Raw genomic sequence first — 20551 nt, 5'->3', positions numbered from 1 at the left:
AAAACACGTTTTTTTTTTTTTTTTTTTTTTTTTTTTTTTTTTTTTAAGTGTCCCAATTTTTATTTTTCTTTTTCTAAACTCTAATCTTTTGTGGAATGTCATGCAGAAATGACCAATTTCTGTTGTATATAAACTCTAATATGCGATTGAAAAAAATTTCCTATTTTATTAAAAAAAAAAACAATCTTATGGATATATTCAATTATAATGTCCACCCTAATCTTTTATTCCGATTATAATGTTAATGTCCCTGCAAAAATTTTGAAATGCACAGTTGACTCCTAATATTCCACCCTGGTTACAATATACAATACCAATCGTTTGTATTGGTATTGAGATTGATGGAAACTATAGGAACGTGCAGGATATATGACTTTGGAGCGCCACTGAACTAGCTAGCTAAACTCTGCTATTTAAAATTATAAGACAAAATTAATCCTCCACCAATATGTCCCAACCAACCAAACAGACTCCACTAGAATTTTTTGGTTACCAAACAAAATTCAATACACAAAATTGAAATAAAAAAGAAATAAAGACTATTATTGAGAAAAAACAAGAATATTTTCTCTGGTATTCATCAACAAAATAGAAAACAAAAGAGTAAATTATTAAATAAATATGGAGTTTTTTTTCACTTTAGTTCTAGGTTGCACGGACACGCCATTTTTGGCGTTGTGTCCGCGTCCGACACGTGTCGGACACCGGAACGGGGACGACGCGCCAGATTCTGGTGTCCGGCGGTGTCCCTTTTCTTTTTCTTTTTTTCGCTTCTCCGACATGGCGTCGACGCGGCTCCGACACGGCGCTGACGCGGTTCCAACACGGCACCGACGCGGTTCCAACACGGCGCCGACGCGGTTCCAGTGAAAAAAAAAAGAAAAAAATCACAGATTTTGACCGGAACTTACCAATGCCGTTGATTTTGTGATAACCCTAAAATAATATAGCAAGTTTAGAGTCTCTTAGACTGAAAGTTGAAACCACATCTCAAGATCTTCTCAACCCACCCTCCCTCTGTCGCTGCCCTCTGTCCCTCGCCGGAGTTAGATCGGACTGATCGGCGAGCTCCGACGTCGACGCCATGCCATCTGTCCTCTGTCCCTTCCGATCTCTCTCGGCGCGGACCGATCTCTTCTCTGTTCTCTCTGTCTTTTTTTTTTTTTTTTCTTCTTTCTTTCTTTCCAATGTTAACTTGAATCTACTGTTACTTAGACATAATATATAACGCGTTTTGCTTTTGCTTTTGTTTTTGTTTTTGTTTTGTGTTATTTATTTATTTATTTATTATTATTTTTTACTGCTGCTGTGGCGTGTGGCCTGTGTGCCCTCTGTCATTTTTTTTTTAATATATATATATATATATATATTTTTTAATATTAGTTATAACTTATAAATTTGTTTTTGTGTGTCCTGCTATAGTTTTATTTATTTATTAAAGTTAAATATTGTAGGTAATTTTACTAAAATGAATACTAAAAGTGCTTGAAGATTTTGTGTATTATTGTAGTATTTTGGGTGTTAGTTTACTTATTTGTAGTTCTTACATAATTTAAATTCTAAACATAAATGTATTTTGTCTAAAAATATTAAAAAATATGCCTAAATATAAAATTTAATTAATTATTTAACTCCCGTGTCCCCGCCGTGTCGTGTCCTTATTTTTCAAAAATTGTCGTATCCCCGTGTCCGTGTCCGTGTTGTGTCTGTGTCCGTGTCCATGTCCGTGCAACATAGCTTTAGTTTCCCTAACTTTCTGATCACTTTACTTTGGTTCTCATCAAAAATCCATTTGCTTTTACTTTCCGTCAGTTTCTCATCTACCAAACACAAATACAAACAAATCTTTCGAAATAATCAATCTCAATCAGAACTAGCAAAACGCTAAATTTCTTTTCATTTTTGTAATTTTCTTGGGAAACAAACAAATGCTAATAGAAAATTGCAAGGGAGAAAGAGAGAAGAGAGTGTGTAGGAGTGATATATTGTTTGCCAGGAAATAAACAGTATTGGATGATCTACATTGAATTTATCAGACTTGAAGACAATAAAGCCCTCCTCCACCTTTGCATTGTTCTCCTTTAATGTTGCAAGCGTTGAGCCTTTCTACCAAGCCGTCTTCACGGAAGCCATTTTCTAATTCCAACACACATACTCTCTCTCACATGTAATGGGTCCAACTTACTTATTGTCACGTGTCATGCATGTGCGAACAAATTTTCTTTGACTTAACATCAAAACAGATGACAAAGAGGATATCAAAACAATGTTATAGCATTGGTCGTTCAATTTTGCATTTCGAAAGTTTGGGGGTACATTGTAATCAAGGTGAGATATTAGGGTGAAAAAGTATAATTTGCTCTAAAATTTACCAATATGACTCATTGGTTAGTGGAGTCACATAGTTAAATTCAGTTAGAGAACTTAAGGTATAGGACTTAAATGAATTATACCTAAGTTATGTCGAATATAAGAAGAGATGCAACAACTCTTCGGTACAATTAAGGGGTAAGAAAATCCATTTTTTTTCCTTATAAATTTTGGCATAAATAATGATAAAAAAGAATGACTTCATTTATCTAAAGAACTCTTCGTTTCTCTAGGTTCTTTTCTTAAATGTATTTTTACTGTATTTCAAGATGAATTATTCATTGTATCAACTCTTGAGTTCTATTTTTTTTTTTTATTTTTTTTTTTTATTTTCTAAATAAGCTTCCCCCTCATAACTATTTTGTCAGGCCACCATTTTATTAAATAAAAATTCAGTTTTTTTTTTTAATTTTTTTTTTCGCTTAACACAATAATTCTAGCATCTATTATGGTCCATAGCTATCTCTCTTTGCAGGAATTCTAGCCTTTTGCCCTTAATTTTTAAAAAATTTAGCAATATACCCCTATTTCGAAACTATATAGGGATGTGCCCCTGTTTCGATACTCGATTATCTTAAAATCGAGTTTCAATGAAATACTCAATTCGTAGAAAATCGAGTTATGCCCAATAAAACTAAAAAAAAAAAAAAAAAAAAATGCATGGAACTCAATTTTAGGGAAGTCGAGTTCCAAAACGCTGCTATAGGGCTTTAAAATGTCACTATAGGGCTTAAAAACGCCACTATAGGGCTCCCTGAACCACGGGGCGATCACACTTATAAATTTTTTTTTACAGGAAAACGTTGCTATAGGACTTTAAAACGTCACTATAGGGTTTAAAAACGCCACTATAGGGCTCCCTGAATATGGGGGCAATCACACTTATAAAAACATTTGCATGAAAACGCCGTTATAGGGCTTTAAAACGTTATTATAGGGCTTAAAAACGCCACTATAGGGCTCCCTGAATATGGGGCAATCACACTTATAAATTTTTTTTGCATGGAACTCGATTTCCTGACAGTCGAGTTCCATGCAAATTTTTTTTTTTTTTTAAATTTTTAATTTTATTATTATTATTATTATTTTTTTAAGTCTGATCGGGCAAAACTCGATTTTCTACGAATTGAGTATTTAATTGAACTCGATTTTAGGGTAATCGATTATTGAAATAGGGGCACGCCCCTATATATTTTGCAAACAGGGGCATATTGCCAATTTTTTTAAAAATTAAGGGTAAAATGCCAGAATCTCCCTCTCTTTGCATTGAAAGATTATACATCAGTTTAAGAGAGGGTTTCATGAATTTTGTTCATACTTTTCTGGTTTCTGAAACATAACAAAAGTATTGTGTTATGATGCTAGTGTCCTACATGGATTAAGTGTAAGTTTAACCATGTATTTATAAGCTCTTAGGCACCCTCTTATTGCAAGTCGGTTTTCAAGGGTGGGTTCTACCCATAGGTTCCTAGCATTTGGTATCAGAGCTAACCACTACCCTGAGTAATCAGACGTAATTCATTGAGTATGGGATCAAATTAGTTGTGGCTTAATGGTCGGATCTTAAAGGGGGCGAACTTGAGACTAAATTAAAATAACTGATAGGTGAATGGAGCCACCAAAAGATACACGACTACCATCGGGTTAGTGTCGCTAGAGGGAGCCATCGTGGACGTTGGCTGTGGAGCATGGTGAAATATTATGATCCTAGTGTTCCACATGGATCAAGTGTAAGTTTAACCATGTATTTATAAGCTCTTGGACACCCTTCCCTTGCAAGCCATCCTAGTATCCTACATGAATTAAGTGTAAACTTAATGATGTAGAACAGATAGTACATGCCTTTCTGGAGTAGTAAGGGTGCTGTAAGTCACAACGCAAGAGCAAAGGAAGGTGCTAGTAGAGGTCATTGGGGTACTAGTGTCAGAATTGCATGAAATTTGATAGGTTAAAGGGAAACAAAACTCTGATCCAAACTCATGTAAACATGAGTTTTGCCTAAATTTAGGCAAATTCCTTCGTTAAGGCCTCGAAACAGTGTTTTTGCTATTTATAGTAATATTTGTTTTTTCTTAATAACTTTTAATTTAAAAGTCAGAATAAGGTCCCATCTGTTTTGAGACGTCTCTTAAAGACAATTTTTTCAATTTCTACAATTATTTAAATTTTGCAATTTTTGGCAAAAATTACTATTTTGCCACCTAATTACGTGATTAGCGTGGATTAAGGTTTCTGGGCGTTTTCATAGCCGTCCTAGGGTTCTTTTACTATTTAAACATATTGTAGCCTTCGGGGTAATTTAGTTTTCAGATTTATAAAAATACAAACTGATGAGGCGTGAGTTCGTCAGTCAAAATAGGCAGATGGAACCAACCTCCGGTCTGCGTGAATGTACCCTCAAAGATGGTCACTGGTGTGGTGCCTACCACAACGTCTCCGATGCCAAAGTTTGAATAGGAAAGCACTTTGTGAAATGAAACAGACTAGCAAGATAATAATGAGTGTTTCTTAGAGTGTGTATGTACCTTCTGTTGATAATGTGAGGGCTTTATATATGTGGCTTTGGCTGCTAGCCGTTGTGGTTGTTAATGCCTTTCTCAGTAACGCCTCCTGCCTAATAATGGGGCTTTAATAGGCCCCCAACGGTTTGCATGGCTGGTTTTGTAACTGCTCAAGTCATTGATTGACTATATTGAATGATTTCCATATCCTCGTTAGTGGTGATCGGTTTCTTCGTCATTCAAGATGACTTCGTCATGATTGTTGGCTTCGTCTAGGAGACATAATCTCGTTATTCCCATCAGTTGCCCCCCCAGGTTTTGTGGTCATTATGACGTGTCATGAGGACCATAGAAGATGAAAAGTTTTCCTGAACTGTTCATGACTCTTGGGGTTTTGCTCTGAATTTAATGCATAGTGGTGGCGCTACACGCGATGTGGTCACGTGGCGTGTGCTGATCAATGGAGTTAATGGCATGACCCTTGGGTTTCCCGCTATTTTTCAGTTTTCTTGGGCCTTGGTTTCAAACTTTCCTCTCCTTCACTTTAATCATTTTCTCTAAGTTTTTCCCGTTCATTCTTGCAACCGTTCCGACTCTATTCCGGCGATATCCTTCGGATTTTTCTTGATTCAATCGTTCATTCTTCAAGGTACGTTCCTTTTTTCTTCTTCTTCTATTCCCCTTTCCTTCATAATCTATTACGAGTTCCTGATTTTTTCTTTGCCCTTTGCTTTGTTATGGTTGTTTTTGATTTTCGAGCTTTTAGGATTTTATTCCCTTGTCATGGTCAGTGCCTCTGAGGTTAGGGTAGCCCCTCGGTCTCTTTCTTTTTCGCTCGCTTAGGGGCGGCTCTAGGTGTTTCTAGTGACTTTTTTCCCTTGGTTAGGGATTTTATTTTTGAAGGTTGTGGGTTGAGTGTGGTTTTAGGGGAGCTATCTCCAATATTAGGCCAATCGCTTGCTTGGTTTGAGGGTGAAATGAAGAGGATGTCAGAGGTGAGATCTAGTGAGCTTGAAACTAGGTTATTGTCTAGCGATGGCCCAGTGGAGGGCGATACGACCGTCTCTGCCCCTCGTTCAGTTAGGGCTTTTTATGCCCTCGAGGAGGTGTGCGGGTTGGACGCTAATACTGTAGCTAGGTTCAAAGATAGGTTTCAATTTCCTGAACGGGTTTGTGTTCGTCGGCCCAGTAGTGAGGACCGGGCTTGCCACTTCTTCCCTAGTGAGGTATGCTTCTACGAGGCTGCTTTCACTTGTGGGCTTAGGCTTCCCATCCATCCGTTTATGATGGAGCTTTTAGGTTACTTTGGTATTGCTCCCGGACAACTTATGCCCAATTCATGGAGGATAGTGATCAACTGTATGGAAATATGGTTGGCCGCTAATGGGGATATGATCAAGGTAAGTGAGCTCGTCTATCTTTATCGTTTAAAGGAGTCGAAAGAGTATGGATATTATGAGTTAGTACCTTGGGCGAGGAGGACTAGGATTGTCAAGGGTTTACCTTCGTCATTCAAGTATTGGAAATCCCGTTTCTTTTTTGTGTCCGGGGACGATTTTGAGACCCCCTTTAGCGAGGCTTGGGGTGATATCCCAAGATTGCTCCATCGGTGGGGAACCTCGAACTTAGGTGCGTCAATGTTTCTCCTCGTCTGTTAATTTTCATTCTGCTCATGTGGCTGTTTCTAAATTTTTTAGTTGTTTCTTTGGCAGTTAAGAGACGACCTAAGTTAAAAAGCAAATACCAGGACCGTGTTGAAAAGGCGATAGAGTACGCCAGGACGATTGAAAGTTGGGAGGACCTTGTAGATCCGCGGATGCTTGCATTCTATTGCCTAGGCCCGGACCCATCTCCTTACGTCTTGCGTAACATTGACATCGAGGGAAAAAAGAGTATGTATTGACTTCGTCAGTATTAATTTTCTCGGGTGCGCTTGGATCCTTTTTTTTATTTTTTATTTTTTATTTTTTATTTTTATTTTTATTTTTATGTGTTTTCTTCTTGTAGAAATGACGACTAAGTTCAACAAGGACATGTTCGCCAAGATGAGGTCTAAGAAGGACGAGCCTTTATCCAGTATTGGGAAGAAGGGGTACGCGTAACTGGGAAAGGCCTGTCTGCTACCCCAGTTACTTCAACTACTCTTGTCGTCTCCGGTGTTGAGGCTGTGAGGACGACCTCTCCAGCCGCTTCGGTTGAAGAGATTCCCACTCCTTCATTGAAGAGGCCGCGTATATCAAGCAAGGAGAAGGAGAAGGCTGATTCTCATTCGTCCACTGTATGGGGTGACGAAGGGCTGGCTGTGGATAGGGCGCACGGAGTCGTCACTACCGAGGACTTGAAGGTTTTTACAGGCATGCTTTCAATGTGGTCGCAAATCAACAAGTCCACAAGCTCGTCCAGGTAATCCGCCCGTGCGCTTCTGGTATTTTTCTATCTTTTTACTGACGACTTTAGCTTTCTTTTCAGGTGTTGGGGGAGAGTCTCCACATTGCTTTTGAGTACCTCACTCAGGAGGCCAAGGTGGCATCACTAACGTCCAGAATGGAGGCCCTGGAAGAGGAGAATTCTACAGTGAAGAGGAAGCTCATTGAATCTATGCATGAGGTCAATACCTTGAAGGAAAGCACTAAGACTTTGACTGAAGATCTCCGAGCAGAGCGTCAATTAACATTGGAGAAGGACGAACAACTTCTAGCAGCTAAGGAGAAGCTCAAGACTATTGCTGCTAGGTCCGTCGAGGCTTTCCAGCAAACTGATGAGTACAACACTGTGCTTTTTAGTTGGTACTTCAATGGCTTTGAGCTACTAAGGCGGTACCTCGTCAAGCATCCCACTGGAGTTGATTTGCAGAATTTGGATCTTGAAGTGGTGGACCAGGAGATGGCGACTGACGAGGCTGCCCAATCTTTTGCTCCTGAGGATGATGTCCCCGAAAAGACTCCCGCTGATGATGTTGCTGCTGCCGGTGATGACGTTGCTATGGGTGATGACGCTGCTGTTGGCCCCTGAACTTTATACTTGTGAAAATTTCTTCTTTCCTCTTGTTAGCCCGCCATGTTTTGGGCTTTTGTAAATCTAATTTTAGAATAATTTAATCTGTCTTGAGAACAATTTTTTGTGTTGCCCAGTGTTTATGGGCCTTTGGATGTGAACGTAGTGATAATTGCCTGTCATTTTTGGGCTTTTAAATCCATGGTTGTGGACTTGCTTGCTTACTTACTGGTTTGTCAAATACTTGTGCTGTTTTACATTTGTCCATACCTTGTACTTCGTAGAAATTTTTAGCTGTAACCTTTCCCCTCCCTTCGTCACTGATCTGCTACTTAGTTTGCAACTCACAATCCTTCAGAGGGGCCTGGATACAGCCTGAGCTTTGTTTTGATTTGTTGCAAGGTTCTTGTCCCCTTTGTTTTTTTTTTTTTTTTTTTTTTTTTTTTTGGTATGTGGATTCGTCGGTAACTTGCATCCGTCGGGCGGAATCTTGTCACTTGTGCCCACTAAGAGATTGTGCCTTCGTCGGTAACTTACACTCGTCAAGGTGGAACTTTGTTACTTGCACCTACTAAGGGATTATGCCTGTGTCAGTAACTTACATCCATCAAGGCGGAATCTTATTACTTGACTTATACCCCTTCAAGGGATTTTGTTATGTTTGTGGTTTCGTTAATAACTTACATCCGTCAAGGCAGAATCTTGTTACCTAACCTTTTGACTTACACCTATTCAAGGGATTTTGTCATGTTCGTGGCTTCGTCAGTAACTTACATCTGTCAAGGCAGAATCTTGTTACTTAGCCATTTTATGGCTTACACCCATTTGAGGGATCTTGGATTCGTCAGTAACTTACATCCGTCAAGGCGGAATCTTGTTACTTAGCCATTTTATGTTGTACGGTTGACTAGACCTGCTTACATAAAGACATTAGATGAATAATTCTTTTATTAATTTCAAGAATGAATATATTCATTTGTTACATCTATTGGTGGTACTTCTTTAAATGCTCAATGTTCCATGGCTGAGGGAGTCTCTGTCCGTCTATGGTTCCCAGGTGATAACTGCCTTGCCTTGAGTAGTGGATGACTCGGTAAGGTCCTTCCTATGTGGGGCCAAGCTTTCCTTGGGCAGGGTCTTTAGTTGCTGTGGTGATCTTGCGCAGGACGAGGTCACCTATGTCCAGTCGTCTGAGTTTAACCCTCTTATTGTAGTATTCGGCCATCTTCTGCTGGCACTTTGTCATCTTGCTGGAAGCTTTGTCTCTTACTTCGTCCAAACAATCTAGGTTGAGTCGCAGTTGATCGTCATTGCCTTCTTCGTTGAATACCTCTCACCTGATGCTGGTTACTCCTACTTCGACCAGGATCACTGCCTCAGTGCCATAGGTGAGCTTGAAGGGGGTTTCTCCAGTCGACGTTCTTGCTGTAGTCCTATAAATCCACAGGACATTGGGCAACTCTTTTGGCCAGGCGCCCTTCACGTCGTCCAACTTGGCTTTGATAATTTTGAGCAGTGTCCGATTTGTTACTTCCGTCTGTCCATTCGCCTGGGGATGCCCCGGGGATGAAAATTGGTTCCTGATGCCCAGGCTCGAATAGAAGTCCCTAAAGTCTTGGCTGTCAAACTGCCGCCCGTTATCTGATATGATCGTTAAGGGAATCCCGAACCTGTAAATTATATTCTTTCACATAAAACTCCGAATTTTTGCTTCAGTGATTGTTGCTAGAGTCTCTGCTTCGACCCATTTTATGAATTAGTCAATAGCAACTAGCAAAAATTTTACCTGACCTTTACCTTGGGGTAGTGGATCGACGATATCGATTCCCCATTACGCAAATGGCCACAGGGAGGCTATCGTCGTTAGTCTCTCTGCTGGAAGTCGCTGGACATTCCCGTATCGTTGGCAATTGTCATACTTCTTGACGAGTTCCACTGCGTCCACCTGCATAGTGGGTCAGAAATAACCTGTTCGAATGACTTTGTTTACCAGGGACCTAAGGCTAGCATGGTCACCACAAATCCCTTCATGGATTTCTTCTAGTATGTATCTGGCTTCTTCTTCGTCGACACACTTCAAGTAAGGCATGGAGAAGCCTCTCTTGTATAAGGTGTCATTGAGGATGGTAAATCTGGGCGCCCTCTTCTTGATCTTTTTAGCTTCTTCTGTATTCTGAGGGAGGTGCCCGTCCTGGAGGAAAGATATTATTGGTTTCATCCAACTGTTTGTGCTCTGGATTTTGAATGTTGGAACTTCTTCAATGCTAGGGTGTTTCTGGACTTCCATCGCCAAGCCCATGCTACTCTCCCCTTCTTCTGACGATGCTAGCTTCGAGACTTCTTTTGCCCCCATATTCTGAGTTCTTGGGATTTGTACGAATTCCACCTTATTGAACTCTTGAGTCAGATGTTTCGTCAACCTGAGGTATTTCTACATTCTCTCTTCCTTTGTTTCGTACTCCCCCTTGATCAGCCCGATCACTAACTTTGAATCATTTTGGACTAACAAGTTCTTAGCTCCAAGCACCTTTCCGAGCCTCAATCCCGTCAGTATCCCTTCGTATTTAGCTTCGTTGTTGGTAGCCAGAAATTTCAGTTGAACTCCATATTTGAGTGTCTCTCCGTTAGGGGTGGTTATGACGACCCCTACTCCCCCCCTCCTTTGGGCTGACAAACCATCAGTCTATATCGTCCATCGCTCGACTTCGTCGATGAGAGTGTCCTCATCCGGAAAGGTGAACTCTACGATGAAGTCTACCAAAGCTTGCGCCTTGATGGCTATTTTGGGATGGTACTCAATGTCGAATTGACTGAGTTCAATTGCCCACTAGATCATTCTTCCGGTTGCCTTAGGTTTGTTTATGGATTTTTTGATTGGTTGGTCCGTCATCACCAGGATGGAATTCGCCTGAAAGTATTGTCTTAGCTTGCGTGAGGCTACTATTAATGCAAACGCGATCTTTTCAATCCTTGGGTACCTGGACTCAGCCCCTTGGAAAGCTTGGCTGACGTAGTAAACTGGGAGCTGTTTCTTGCCTTCTTCTCTAATCAAGGTTGTACTCACTGCTGAAGCTGATACTGCCAGGTACAAATATAGGTCTTCCCCTTCCTTGGACGGGCTTAAGAGGGGTGGACTACTCAGGTAACGTTTGAATTCTTGGAATACTGCTTCACATTCGTTGGTCCAGGCGAAAGCCTGTTTCAAGGTCTTGAAAAAGGGTAGGCACTTGTCCGTAACTCTAGAGACAAACTTGTTTAAAGCTGCAATCCTTCCTGTGAGCTTCTAGACTTCCTTGACGATCCTGGGCGATGCCTTGTTAATTATGGCTTGCACTTTCTTTAGGTTTGCTTCTATTCCTCTTTGGGGCACCATGAATCCTAAGAATTTCTCTGAAGCTACACCAAAGACACACTTACTAGGATTCGACCTCATCTGGTATTTTTTGAGGGTGGCAAACGTCTCCTTCAGGTCGTCCGGATGTGTGAGCTCTTCCTTACTCTTGACGAGCATATCATCCACATATACTTCCATATTCCTGCCAATCTGTTGGCTGAACATTTTGTTCACTAGTCTCTGATACGTAGCTCTAGCATTCTTTAATCCAAAAGGCATTACTTTATCACAATAGAGTCCTTGACTCGTGATGAAAGCAGTCTTTTCCTGATCTTCTTCAGCCATCCTTATCTAGTTATATCCCGAGAAAGCGTCCATGAACATCAGTAACTTGTGTCCGGCTGTAGAGTCCACAAGCTGGTTTATTCTCGGTAGAGGGAAACTGTCCTTTGGGTATGCCTTGTTCAGGTCTGTGAAGTCTATGCACATCCTCCATTTTCCATTTGCATTCTTCACTAGGACAACATTTGCAAGCCATTCAGGATAGTATACTTCCCGGATGAAGCCTGCTGTTAACAGCTTGGTAACTTCATCTGTGACTGCTTGGTCTCGTTCTGGAGCGAAGACTCTTCGTCTTTGCTGGACGAGTTTTCTTTTCGGGTTCACATTCAACTTATGCTAGATTACCTCTGGAGCTATGCCCGGCATGTCCTTGTAGCTCCATGCGAAGACGTCTAGATTTTCTTTGAGGAACTGGATGAGTCTTGTTCTCATCTCAGGGCTTAGCGTCATCCCTATCTTCGTCGTCTTGTTTGCTTCTCCTTCAGCCAGTTCCACTGTTTCTAGAGCTTCCATTTTGCCTTCTTCCTTCTCTTCAATCATCCATGTATGGTTTTCATTTGCAGCTAGGACGGCTTGATAACACTCTCTGGCTAAGACTTGATCTCTTTTTACTTCGCCGACACCGTTATCTGTTGGGAATTTCACCTTCAAACAGTAGGTGGACGTGGCTGCTTTCCATTTGTTAAGAGTGGGCCTCCCAATGATGACATTGTAGGATGAGGGGCAATCTACCACTAGGAAGTCTAATTGACGGGTCAACTGCATCGGGTAGGTCCCTACTGTCACTGTCAACGTCACTATGCCCCTGGAATATACCCTGTCTTCGCTGAAGCTGACTAGGGGAGAGTCAAATGAGCTCAGTCTCTTTGGATCTAGTTTCAGCTGCTGGAAAGCAGGGAGGTAGATAATGTTTGCAGAGCTGCCGTTGTCCATGAGGATCCTTTTGGTGTTGAATCCCTCTATAGTCAGCATTATAACCAAAGGGTCATTGTGTGGCTGCTTCACTCCCTTGGCGTTCGCTTCATTGAAGGACATATCCTGGTCTATTCATCTTTGCTTAAACGGAGGTATCATGTGGACGCTATTCACCTGTCTTTGGCATGCTTTCTTGAGGGATTTGAAAGACCCTCCTGTGAAGAGCCCTCTTGTAATCATTTTTATCTCCCCGGTCACATCTTGTGGAGGTTGGGATGGGAGATCGTCACTCCTAGAAGAGGACTCATGCTGGCTCTTATTGCCGTCTCTGAACTTACTATATTCCCCCTTCTTCACATATTTTTGTAATTTTCCTTTCCATATCAATTCTTCTATTTGCTCCTTTAGGTCCCTACAATCTTCTGTATTGTGGCCGTGATCCTTGTGGAATCGGCAGTACTTGTTCTTATCACGGACGTTGGGGGATGAATGTAATGGTCTCGGCCATTTGAGATAGTGTTCGTCCTTAATTTGCGTTAAAATTTTGTCAACAGGCATAACTAGAGGAGTAAATCTTACCGCTCGAGGACTTTTATCATCTTTTCTTCTGTTCCTGTCATTGTTCCGATGATCTGGGTGCTCCCTTTTTTGACCCCTACGCTCGTCTTCCTTCTTTCCCTTATCTCCTAGCTTCTCTACATCCTTTATGGCTGCTAAAGCATCTTCAGCATTCAAGTACTTCTGTGCTTTTAGGAGCATCTCTGCCATCATCTTTGGAGGATTCTTCGCAAGTGAAGCCACGAGATCTCTGGATCTTAGTCCCGCTTTGAAGGTCGTCAGCTGTACCTTGTCATCAGCTTCGTCCACCTCCAGAGTCTCCCGAGTAAAGTGTTTCACGTACGACCTCAGGGTTTCCTTCTCTCCTTGTCTAATGGTGAGTAAGTGGTCCGCTGGCCTCTTTGGACGTTGTCCCCCTATGAAGTGACGTAAGAAGGCATTTCTCAACTGCTCGAAGTTGTCGACGGACGATGTCGGCAACTTTGTGAACTATTCCCTTGTAGCTCCTTTGAGAGTGGTAGGAAAGGAGCGACACAGTATCTTGCCAGGTGGTTGTTGAAGACCTAGTGTCGTCTTGAGGGTATTAAGGTGGTCCTGAGGATCTCTGAGTCCGTCGAATGGCTCAAGTTGAGGTAAATGAAACTTTGATGGCATATGGCATGGGGCATTCAAGTACTGCTGCAGTGAAAGGCGAATCCGTGACCCTTACCATTTTGTCTATGCTTCGGTCTGTCTTCTCCTTAATGGCGTTCCTCAGTTTGTCCATCTCCTTCCTAATCTCTCGAAGGAGATCTGAATTTTTCTCGTTCGGAGTAGTTGGTCTTTGATGAATACTCCTCCTGTGGCTATCCCCTTCCCCCTCCATGTTATCCTTGGACCGATTCTATTCCTGTTGAGCCTGTTGAACCTGTTGAAGCCACAGCTTCATTTCCTGATTTTGTTTGGTGTGTTCTTCAATGGTGGCCGCAAGAGCTTGAACTTGCTGGGCCAAGGCTGTGGACTCTAGGTTGGATTCCATCTGAATGTAGAAGTTGATGGAAACTACGTTTTCAAAATATGAATCTGAAAATGTCGTTCCCACAGACGGCGCCAAACTGATGAAACGTGAGTTCGTCAGTCGAAATAGGCAGATGGAACCAACCTCCAGTCTGCGTGAATGTACCCTCAAAGATGGTCATCGGTGTGGTGCCTGCCACAACGTCTTCGATGCCAAAGTTAGAATAAGAAAGTACTTTGTGAAATGAATCAAACTAGCAAGATAATAATGAGTGTTTCTTAGAGTGTGTATGTACCTTCTGTTGGTAATGTGAGGGCTTTATATATGTGGCTTTGGCTGCTAGCCGTTGTGGTCGTTAATGCCTTTCTCAGTAACGCCTCCTGCCTAATAATGGGGCTTTAATAGGCCCCTAATGGTCTGCATGGCTGGTTTTGTAACTGCCTAAGTCATTGATTGACTATATTGAATGATTTCCATATCCTCGTCAGTGGTGATCGGTTTCTTCGTCATTCAAGATGACTTCGTCATGATTGTTGGCTTCGTCTAGGAGACGTAATCTCGTCATTCCCATCAGAGACTTTGTCTATTTATCCCTAGTGGATTCTAGGACCTTAGTACCTTGTGGATTCAAGGGACCTCTCGTGAATTCGAAATTTTCATTCAGAAGCTAACGTGTTTAGTTTCCTTTTCTATTCAGAAAGCAACATGTTTGTTTTCTTGTAACTTCTGTGACATTACTTAACCATGTGTTCATAAGCTTTGGGCACCCTCTCCTTATAAGCCAGATTTTAAGGGTGAGTTTTACCCATGAGTTCCAAACACATTAAAACATGAGGAATAGTATTCCAACTCATCAGTTTTGGTGTTTAATAATGATATCTCAAACTGATAAGATCATAAGAATCATTGTTTAAAAAGAAAAATGAAAAAGAAAGAAAGAAAGGAAATTAGAAAGGCAAAGAAGACAAGATTGTACAATGGTGTCTAGTAGGACTCCGTGGAGCTCTCATGACCACTTTTTGTTGTTCATTTAAGTCATTTAAGGCATGGCTTTCCAGCCTATATATATGTATACTGATTTGGTCTTTCTGCTCCTTTTTATCCTCATTTCTTTTCATGCATATTTCCAATTCCCCCCCCTGCTTTTTCGTTATTGCTTGCGGCATAGATTTTTGTTACTCTTCCCTCCACTTCCCAGAAAAAAGGTTCTCAATTTGTATCTCTTCAATATGTTTTTTGGTTAATGTAGTTGGGAATGTTAATTATAGTCATCTTTTTTTAAATTTAGAGTTTATTAATTTGCTGTACAGCCTACAAGCATGCGACAATGTGATTTGAAATTGCAAAGATTCCGTATTAGTGAACAAAAGGAAATACCCAAATAGCAAAAGGCTAGTCTATAAGGAAAACAAATTTTAATCCCCTGGTACCCAATTACTATGGATTATATATTCCCCTTTTTATGAATTATTAGAGATTCCTTTACACTCCAAGCTCTTGATGACAAAACGCATATTAGAATGGGTCCATGAGAAAGATGAGCCATATGGTGAGGGTTTATCAGAGGGACCATTCCAGCTGCAGGACACTGTTCTTACCAACCAACATGATTTATAGAGTTTTAGATGGTGCACAAAATGAAGCCTTTACACAATTTGATACAAAGAGCTTGACATTTCACCTAATTCTCTAGGGGTCCATTCACAAAATTTGGTGACCTTCCAAGAGAAAGAAACTTAATCTTTACACCACGCGTTTTATCATTTTCATTGGATGCTATAATACTATATTCATGTTAGATATTTCCTTGCAAGCCCAAAGAATTATTTCAGTTGTCTGTATGTGTTATACCAGCGTTCCAAAAAACCCCAAATAATAATCTAATCCTTGAACTACCTATGGTAATTTTAAAACGATCTTGATTGTCTCCATTTTATTTGAAATTGAGAGTATATTTCTTGGTTATGATTTTATTTTTGAAAACTTATAATATATAAAATGTCATGCTATTTAAATTTTAAATAATATAATTTTTTTTTTGATAATATTAATCTAAACTATGAAATGAATCTATTTCAAATAAGGAGGACTAATATTTATCTAAGGAATTTAATTTAAAGTTCACACTTTAATTAAATGAACATGTTACTCCTTAATGACTTCGTATAATTCAGATTCTATGTACTGCTTATTGGACCATAACTTGGATACACTGAATTGGCATGGTGTTTAATTTAACCTGATATCAAATTAACTTTTGAGCAACAATCTGAGTGCCAGCTATAAGGGAAAGTGTAGGGTTCAAGACAAATTGTGAACATGAATTTGATCACTGTACCTGGAGATAATAACCACTTAAAAAGTTATGAATCATTATATATAATTAATTAAAGTGGAATCCATAGAGGAGGGAGGGGGGGTTGTGGTGGTGGAGCAAGTACGAGAAGATTAGGCTTAATAGAAAAGTACCACGGTAGAGAATTAGAGCTTCAATCATACTCTAATACCAATGATGATATTCCATGAGAAATACATAAAAAAATGCAAGCTTACACCTTGGATTTAGTGTAAAGACAGACTCAACCCCATGTTATTCAATTATGGGATTGTTTAAAAATTTTTTTTTTTCATCTTCGTTTTGTTTGGACTCAATCTGATATCACATTAGGAATCTTATTGGCTCACCTCGTGCGTTTCTTTTTTGCCATAATTGATACCATTTTGTTGCTTGTTGATTAAAACCTTAATATTCAGATTTCCATTGCTATATATGGTCGGTGCCCGAAACCTCCGAGACATGCACGAAGCTTCGTCCCTTGTTGTGCACCGGTGGCATTTCAATAATGGGTTTATTCGCACACACGAGCTGACAAGTACACTAACACTAAAATAGGTAAAATGTTTTATTAACTAGGTTAGTTTTTTGTACTTTTATATGTGTCGACTGCTATTGGATAATTAAATAAGAAAGACCATTGTAAAGTAAAAATAAAGATTCTGAACATGAACATACAGTCCTCACAAGTCACACCGACCTGAGCTTTTTATTAGGTTTATTCAAGGAGCATTAAATGCTCATTTTCCATAATTTTATTCACTTTTTCACTTTTTACTACATCAATTTAGTTTAAATGAGTTTCTTTCATATTTTTGTGTGGATATTTTTAAATAAATGTGTATGTTCATGCTCATTTTTTGGTTAACTTTTGTTTTACTTTGTTTCTTTAATAGTTTTTTAGAGGTAATATATTTATGTTTGCAGTTGTGAATAGTGATCATACTGATAGATACTATATATTACTCCTGCGGAGTCCAGGGTGAGAAACAATAAATACTACAGACCTTGAATTAAAATTGTTTCGGTTTGTTCAGGAACCGCGTGAAGAGTTTGATTATTCATTATTCAATAGCTACCTACGTATTTATGATCTAGCATAATGAAACTTCACACATATTCAACATAGAGAACTATGTTGTTGAAGACAGCTAATAAGACGTTTCGGAATATAGTACAGTGCATAAGAGACAGAGCATTGACTATTGAACTTATCAGCCAGATAGTATAGTAGTTATCTTGAACACCGAACAACAAAATCTTGGCACTGCCCTGGAATGAAATTAGCTTTTCTTTTTATTTTTTTTAGGTAAACCTCTACTTTGGTATAAAAACTGGAAAACTAAGCAGTTATCTCTTTCTTTTTTTTGGGTAAGTAATAAAGCTACATTTACATCCTTGAAAAAAATACGAAAAAATATTGTAGGAAAGAGCTTTTGAATAGCATTTTCACATCTTGTATAAAAAAAAAAAGAAAGCATTTTCACATGAAATTTATTGTAAAAATGTTATGTGCTTGAGAAATATTTTCAAAACATATAGTGATAATAAAGAAAATCCAAAAAAAGAGACACAATCACACAAAAGAGTAAAACACCAAAGGTTTATGTGGTTTAACAATAACCTATATCCATGGTAGCAATAGAAATTGAGTTTTACAAAGCATCGTATATCAAGAGTTGTAAAAAAGATGAACCAAGTAATGAAAATTCATAATTAATTTAATTAATTTTATTTAAAGCATGAATCGAGATTGAGCTAATCTCGATATTTTCAAAATATATAGTGATAATAAAGAAAATCCAAAAAAAAAAAAAAAAAAAAGACACAATCACACAAAAGAGTAGAACACCAAAGATTTATGTGGTTTAATAATAGCCTATATCTATAGGTAGCAATAAAAATTAAGTTTTACAAAGCATCGTATATCAAGAGTTGTAAAAGAGATGAACCAAGTAATGAAAATTCATAATTAATTTTATTTCAAACATGAATTGAGATTGAGCTACTCTCTAAGCTAGATTACATGTTTAATATTGGTTCATTTTTTTTTCCTATATATAGTAATTAAACACCACAAAGTAATCTTTTTCCACCTCTTTGCAAATCTTTAGAATAATATACAATGAAAATTTTGACCTTTTATTCTTATCATATTGCCACATAAGTTTTTATAAACTAATAAATATTTTTTTTCAATCACCATTTTAATATCTATATTTGTTTGGTTTTTAAAGTTGCAAATCAAGGGTGTTAGATTGTGAACATACCCAAGAACAGTGGATAGGTGTATAGAAGTAGAATCTGTAACACACAATTACTATAACTTTTTCACAAAACTTAGGTTCTGTAAAAATATTAGGTCGTAAAATAATAGAGAAAACCTCTCAAAATAAACTTGTATTTATAACCACATAACAACAATGCACTTCCCTATAAAAAGTATATATGTAAAATTTCTTCTATTTCTTTTAGAAAAAGAAATAATAAACTTACTTCTACTTGAGAAAGGAAAAACTATTTAGCTAGGAAAATAAATAAATAAAAATTAAAATCCTAATTCAAGTAGGAAAAGAATTTCAACTCAACTTGGAAAAGCAAATAAATTCTAGGCGTAAATGCACTTTTAGTCCCTACATTTTAACCCTATTTCTATTTTGGTCACTTCATTTTGTTTTTACCACTTTTAGTCCCTAAACCAATTAACGCTTGACATTTAGGTCCTTTCCGTCACCCAACTAACGGCGAAAGCTAATGTGGCTGATGTGACGGTAGAATAAAAAAAATATATAAAAAAACCACATCAGAAAAAATAAATTAAAATAATTAAAATAAACTTATGAGGATTTTTTTTAAAAATATTCTTTTCTTTTTATTATATTTTTGGAAGATGTGTTCTTCACTAGAACATGATTGTTCATGTTCTTCGTTGCCCAGAAAATTTTATTTTCTCATTATTATTTATTTACTGAATCTTGAGGTCCTTGTTCCAACTACCAACATAGCAACTACTATCAGGCCTTCCATGCTTCCGATCGGAGCTCCACGACCCGCGGTAGGTGTCCGTTGGATCCGATGAAAGTACCCAACCCTTCCATCCGACCCGACTTGAAGTCCCCCTCGTAGGTCGCCCTAGATGGCCACGAGAATTTTCCCTTTCCGTATGCTTCGCCACGTCGCCACTCGCCTTCGTACATGCACCTGTTCGTCCACAAGTACTTCCTAGATCCGTGCGGTGCGTTCCCTGACAAACCCCCGATGTATGCAGTGGCATACTCCGATGGTGGGTTTGTGGCTTATGATTTTTGTTGATCTGTTTTCACCTTGTTCAAATTTGGGTTGCTGAGGAGGGCTTAAGGTTCAATCAAGGGGATTTTCTCACAGAAAGAGTTTGAGGTGTGCTGGGTTAATGGTTTTGTGGGTATTTTGTTCAAATTTGGGTGGGAGTTGTGTTTGATTTTCTGGGTTTGTGCTTGTGTGTTCTAGGTTTGATTTTCTTGTGTTCTTGTGTTTGATTTTCTGGGTTTGTGCTTGAAATTTTTGGGTTTGGTGTTGGTGAGGATAGTTGTGGTTTCTTTAAAGATTATGGGTTTGTTGTTAGTGTGGAATGTGGATAGTTGTTTTTTAGGTTATTTCTGCCTTTTTGAGTGTTTGATTTGCTGGGTTTGTGTTTTGATGATAGCTAGATTTTGTGTTTCCAAATTGGATCTGATTTTGTGTTTCTAATTTGGATTGGTGGGTTTCCAACTTGGAGATTGGTGTTAACTTTGTGAACAAAGAGGATGCAGGTTTGTTGATTTTGATTGGTGTCCATTGGGTTCAAATTTCTGTGTTCAATTTCTAGGTTTGGTTTCTAGGTTCAATTTCAGATATATAGATCTGTTGATATTGGTTGATTATTGTTTGAACTGAATTTTGAATTTTAATACAAGAAAATACAAGAAAAACAGAGAAAAGAAAATAAAACAAGGATTAATTTGCTAAGAACATGAAGAACATGAACAATCACGTTTTGGGAAGAGGAACATGAACATGTCTTCCAAAATATTAATGAAAAGAAAAGAAAATTTTATTTTAATTATTTTATTTTATTTTATTTTTTAAAATCAAGTTTAGAATTTTATTTTAATTGTTTTTCTGACAAGACTTTTTTTAATATTTAAAATTCTGAAGTGGCATGGGTGATGAGTGCCATGGTAGATTTT

The 20551-nt window shown here is 38.7% G+C and overlaps 1 protein-coding gene across 1 annotated transcript; it reads right to left on the bottom strand.

Moving 5' to 3' along the window:
• Nucleotides 1–11550: 11550 nt before the first annotated feature.
• Nucleotides 11551–12576, bottom strand: LOC126693737 (uncharacterized). The gene is made up of 2 exons (XM_050389892.1): nucleotides 11887–12576; nucleotides 11551–11838 (listed from the first exon to the last, which is right to left on the bottom strand). The coding sequence occupies exons 1-2, from the start codon at nucleotides 12574–12576 to the stop codon at nucleotides 11551–11553; spliced, it is 978 nt and encodes a 325-aa protein (XP_050245849.1).
• Between the last annotated feature and the right edge of the window lie 7975 nt (nucleotides 12577–20551).

This window comes from Quercus robur, chromosome 1 (assembly GCF_932294415.1).
Source record: "Quercus robur chromosome 1, dhQueRobu3.1, whole genome shotgun sequence".
In the NCBI taxonomy this organism is placed as follows: domain Eukaryota; kingdom Viridiplantae; phylum Streptophyta; class Magnoliopsida; order Fagales; family Fagaceae; genus Quercus; species Quercus robur.
This window is presented reverse-complemented; position numbering and strand designations above follow the sequence as displayed.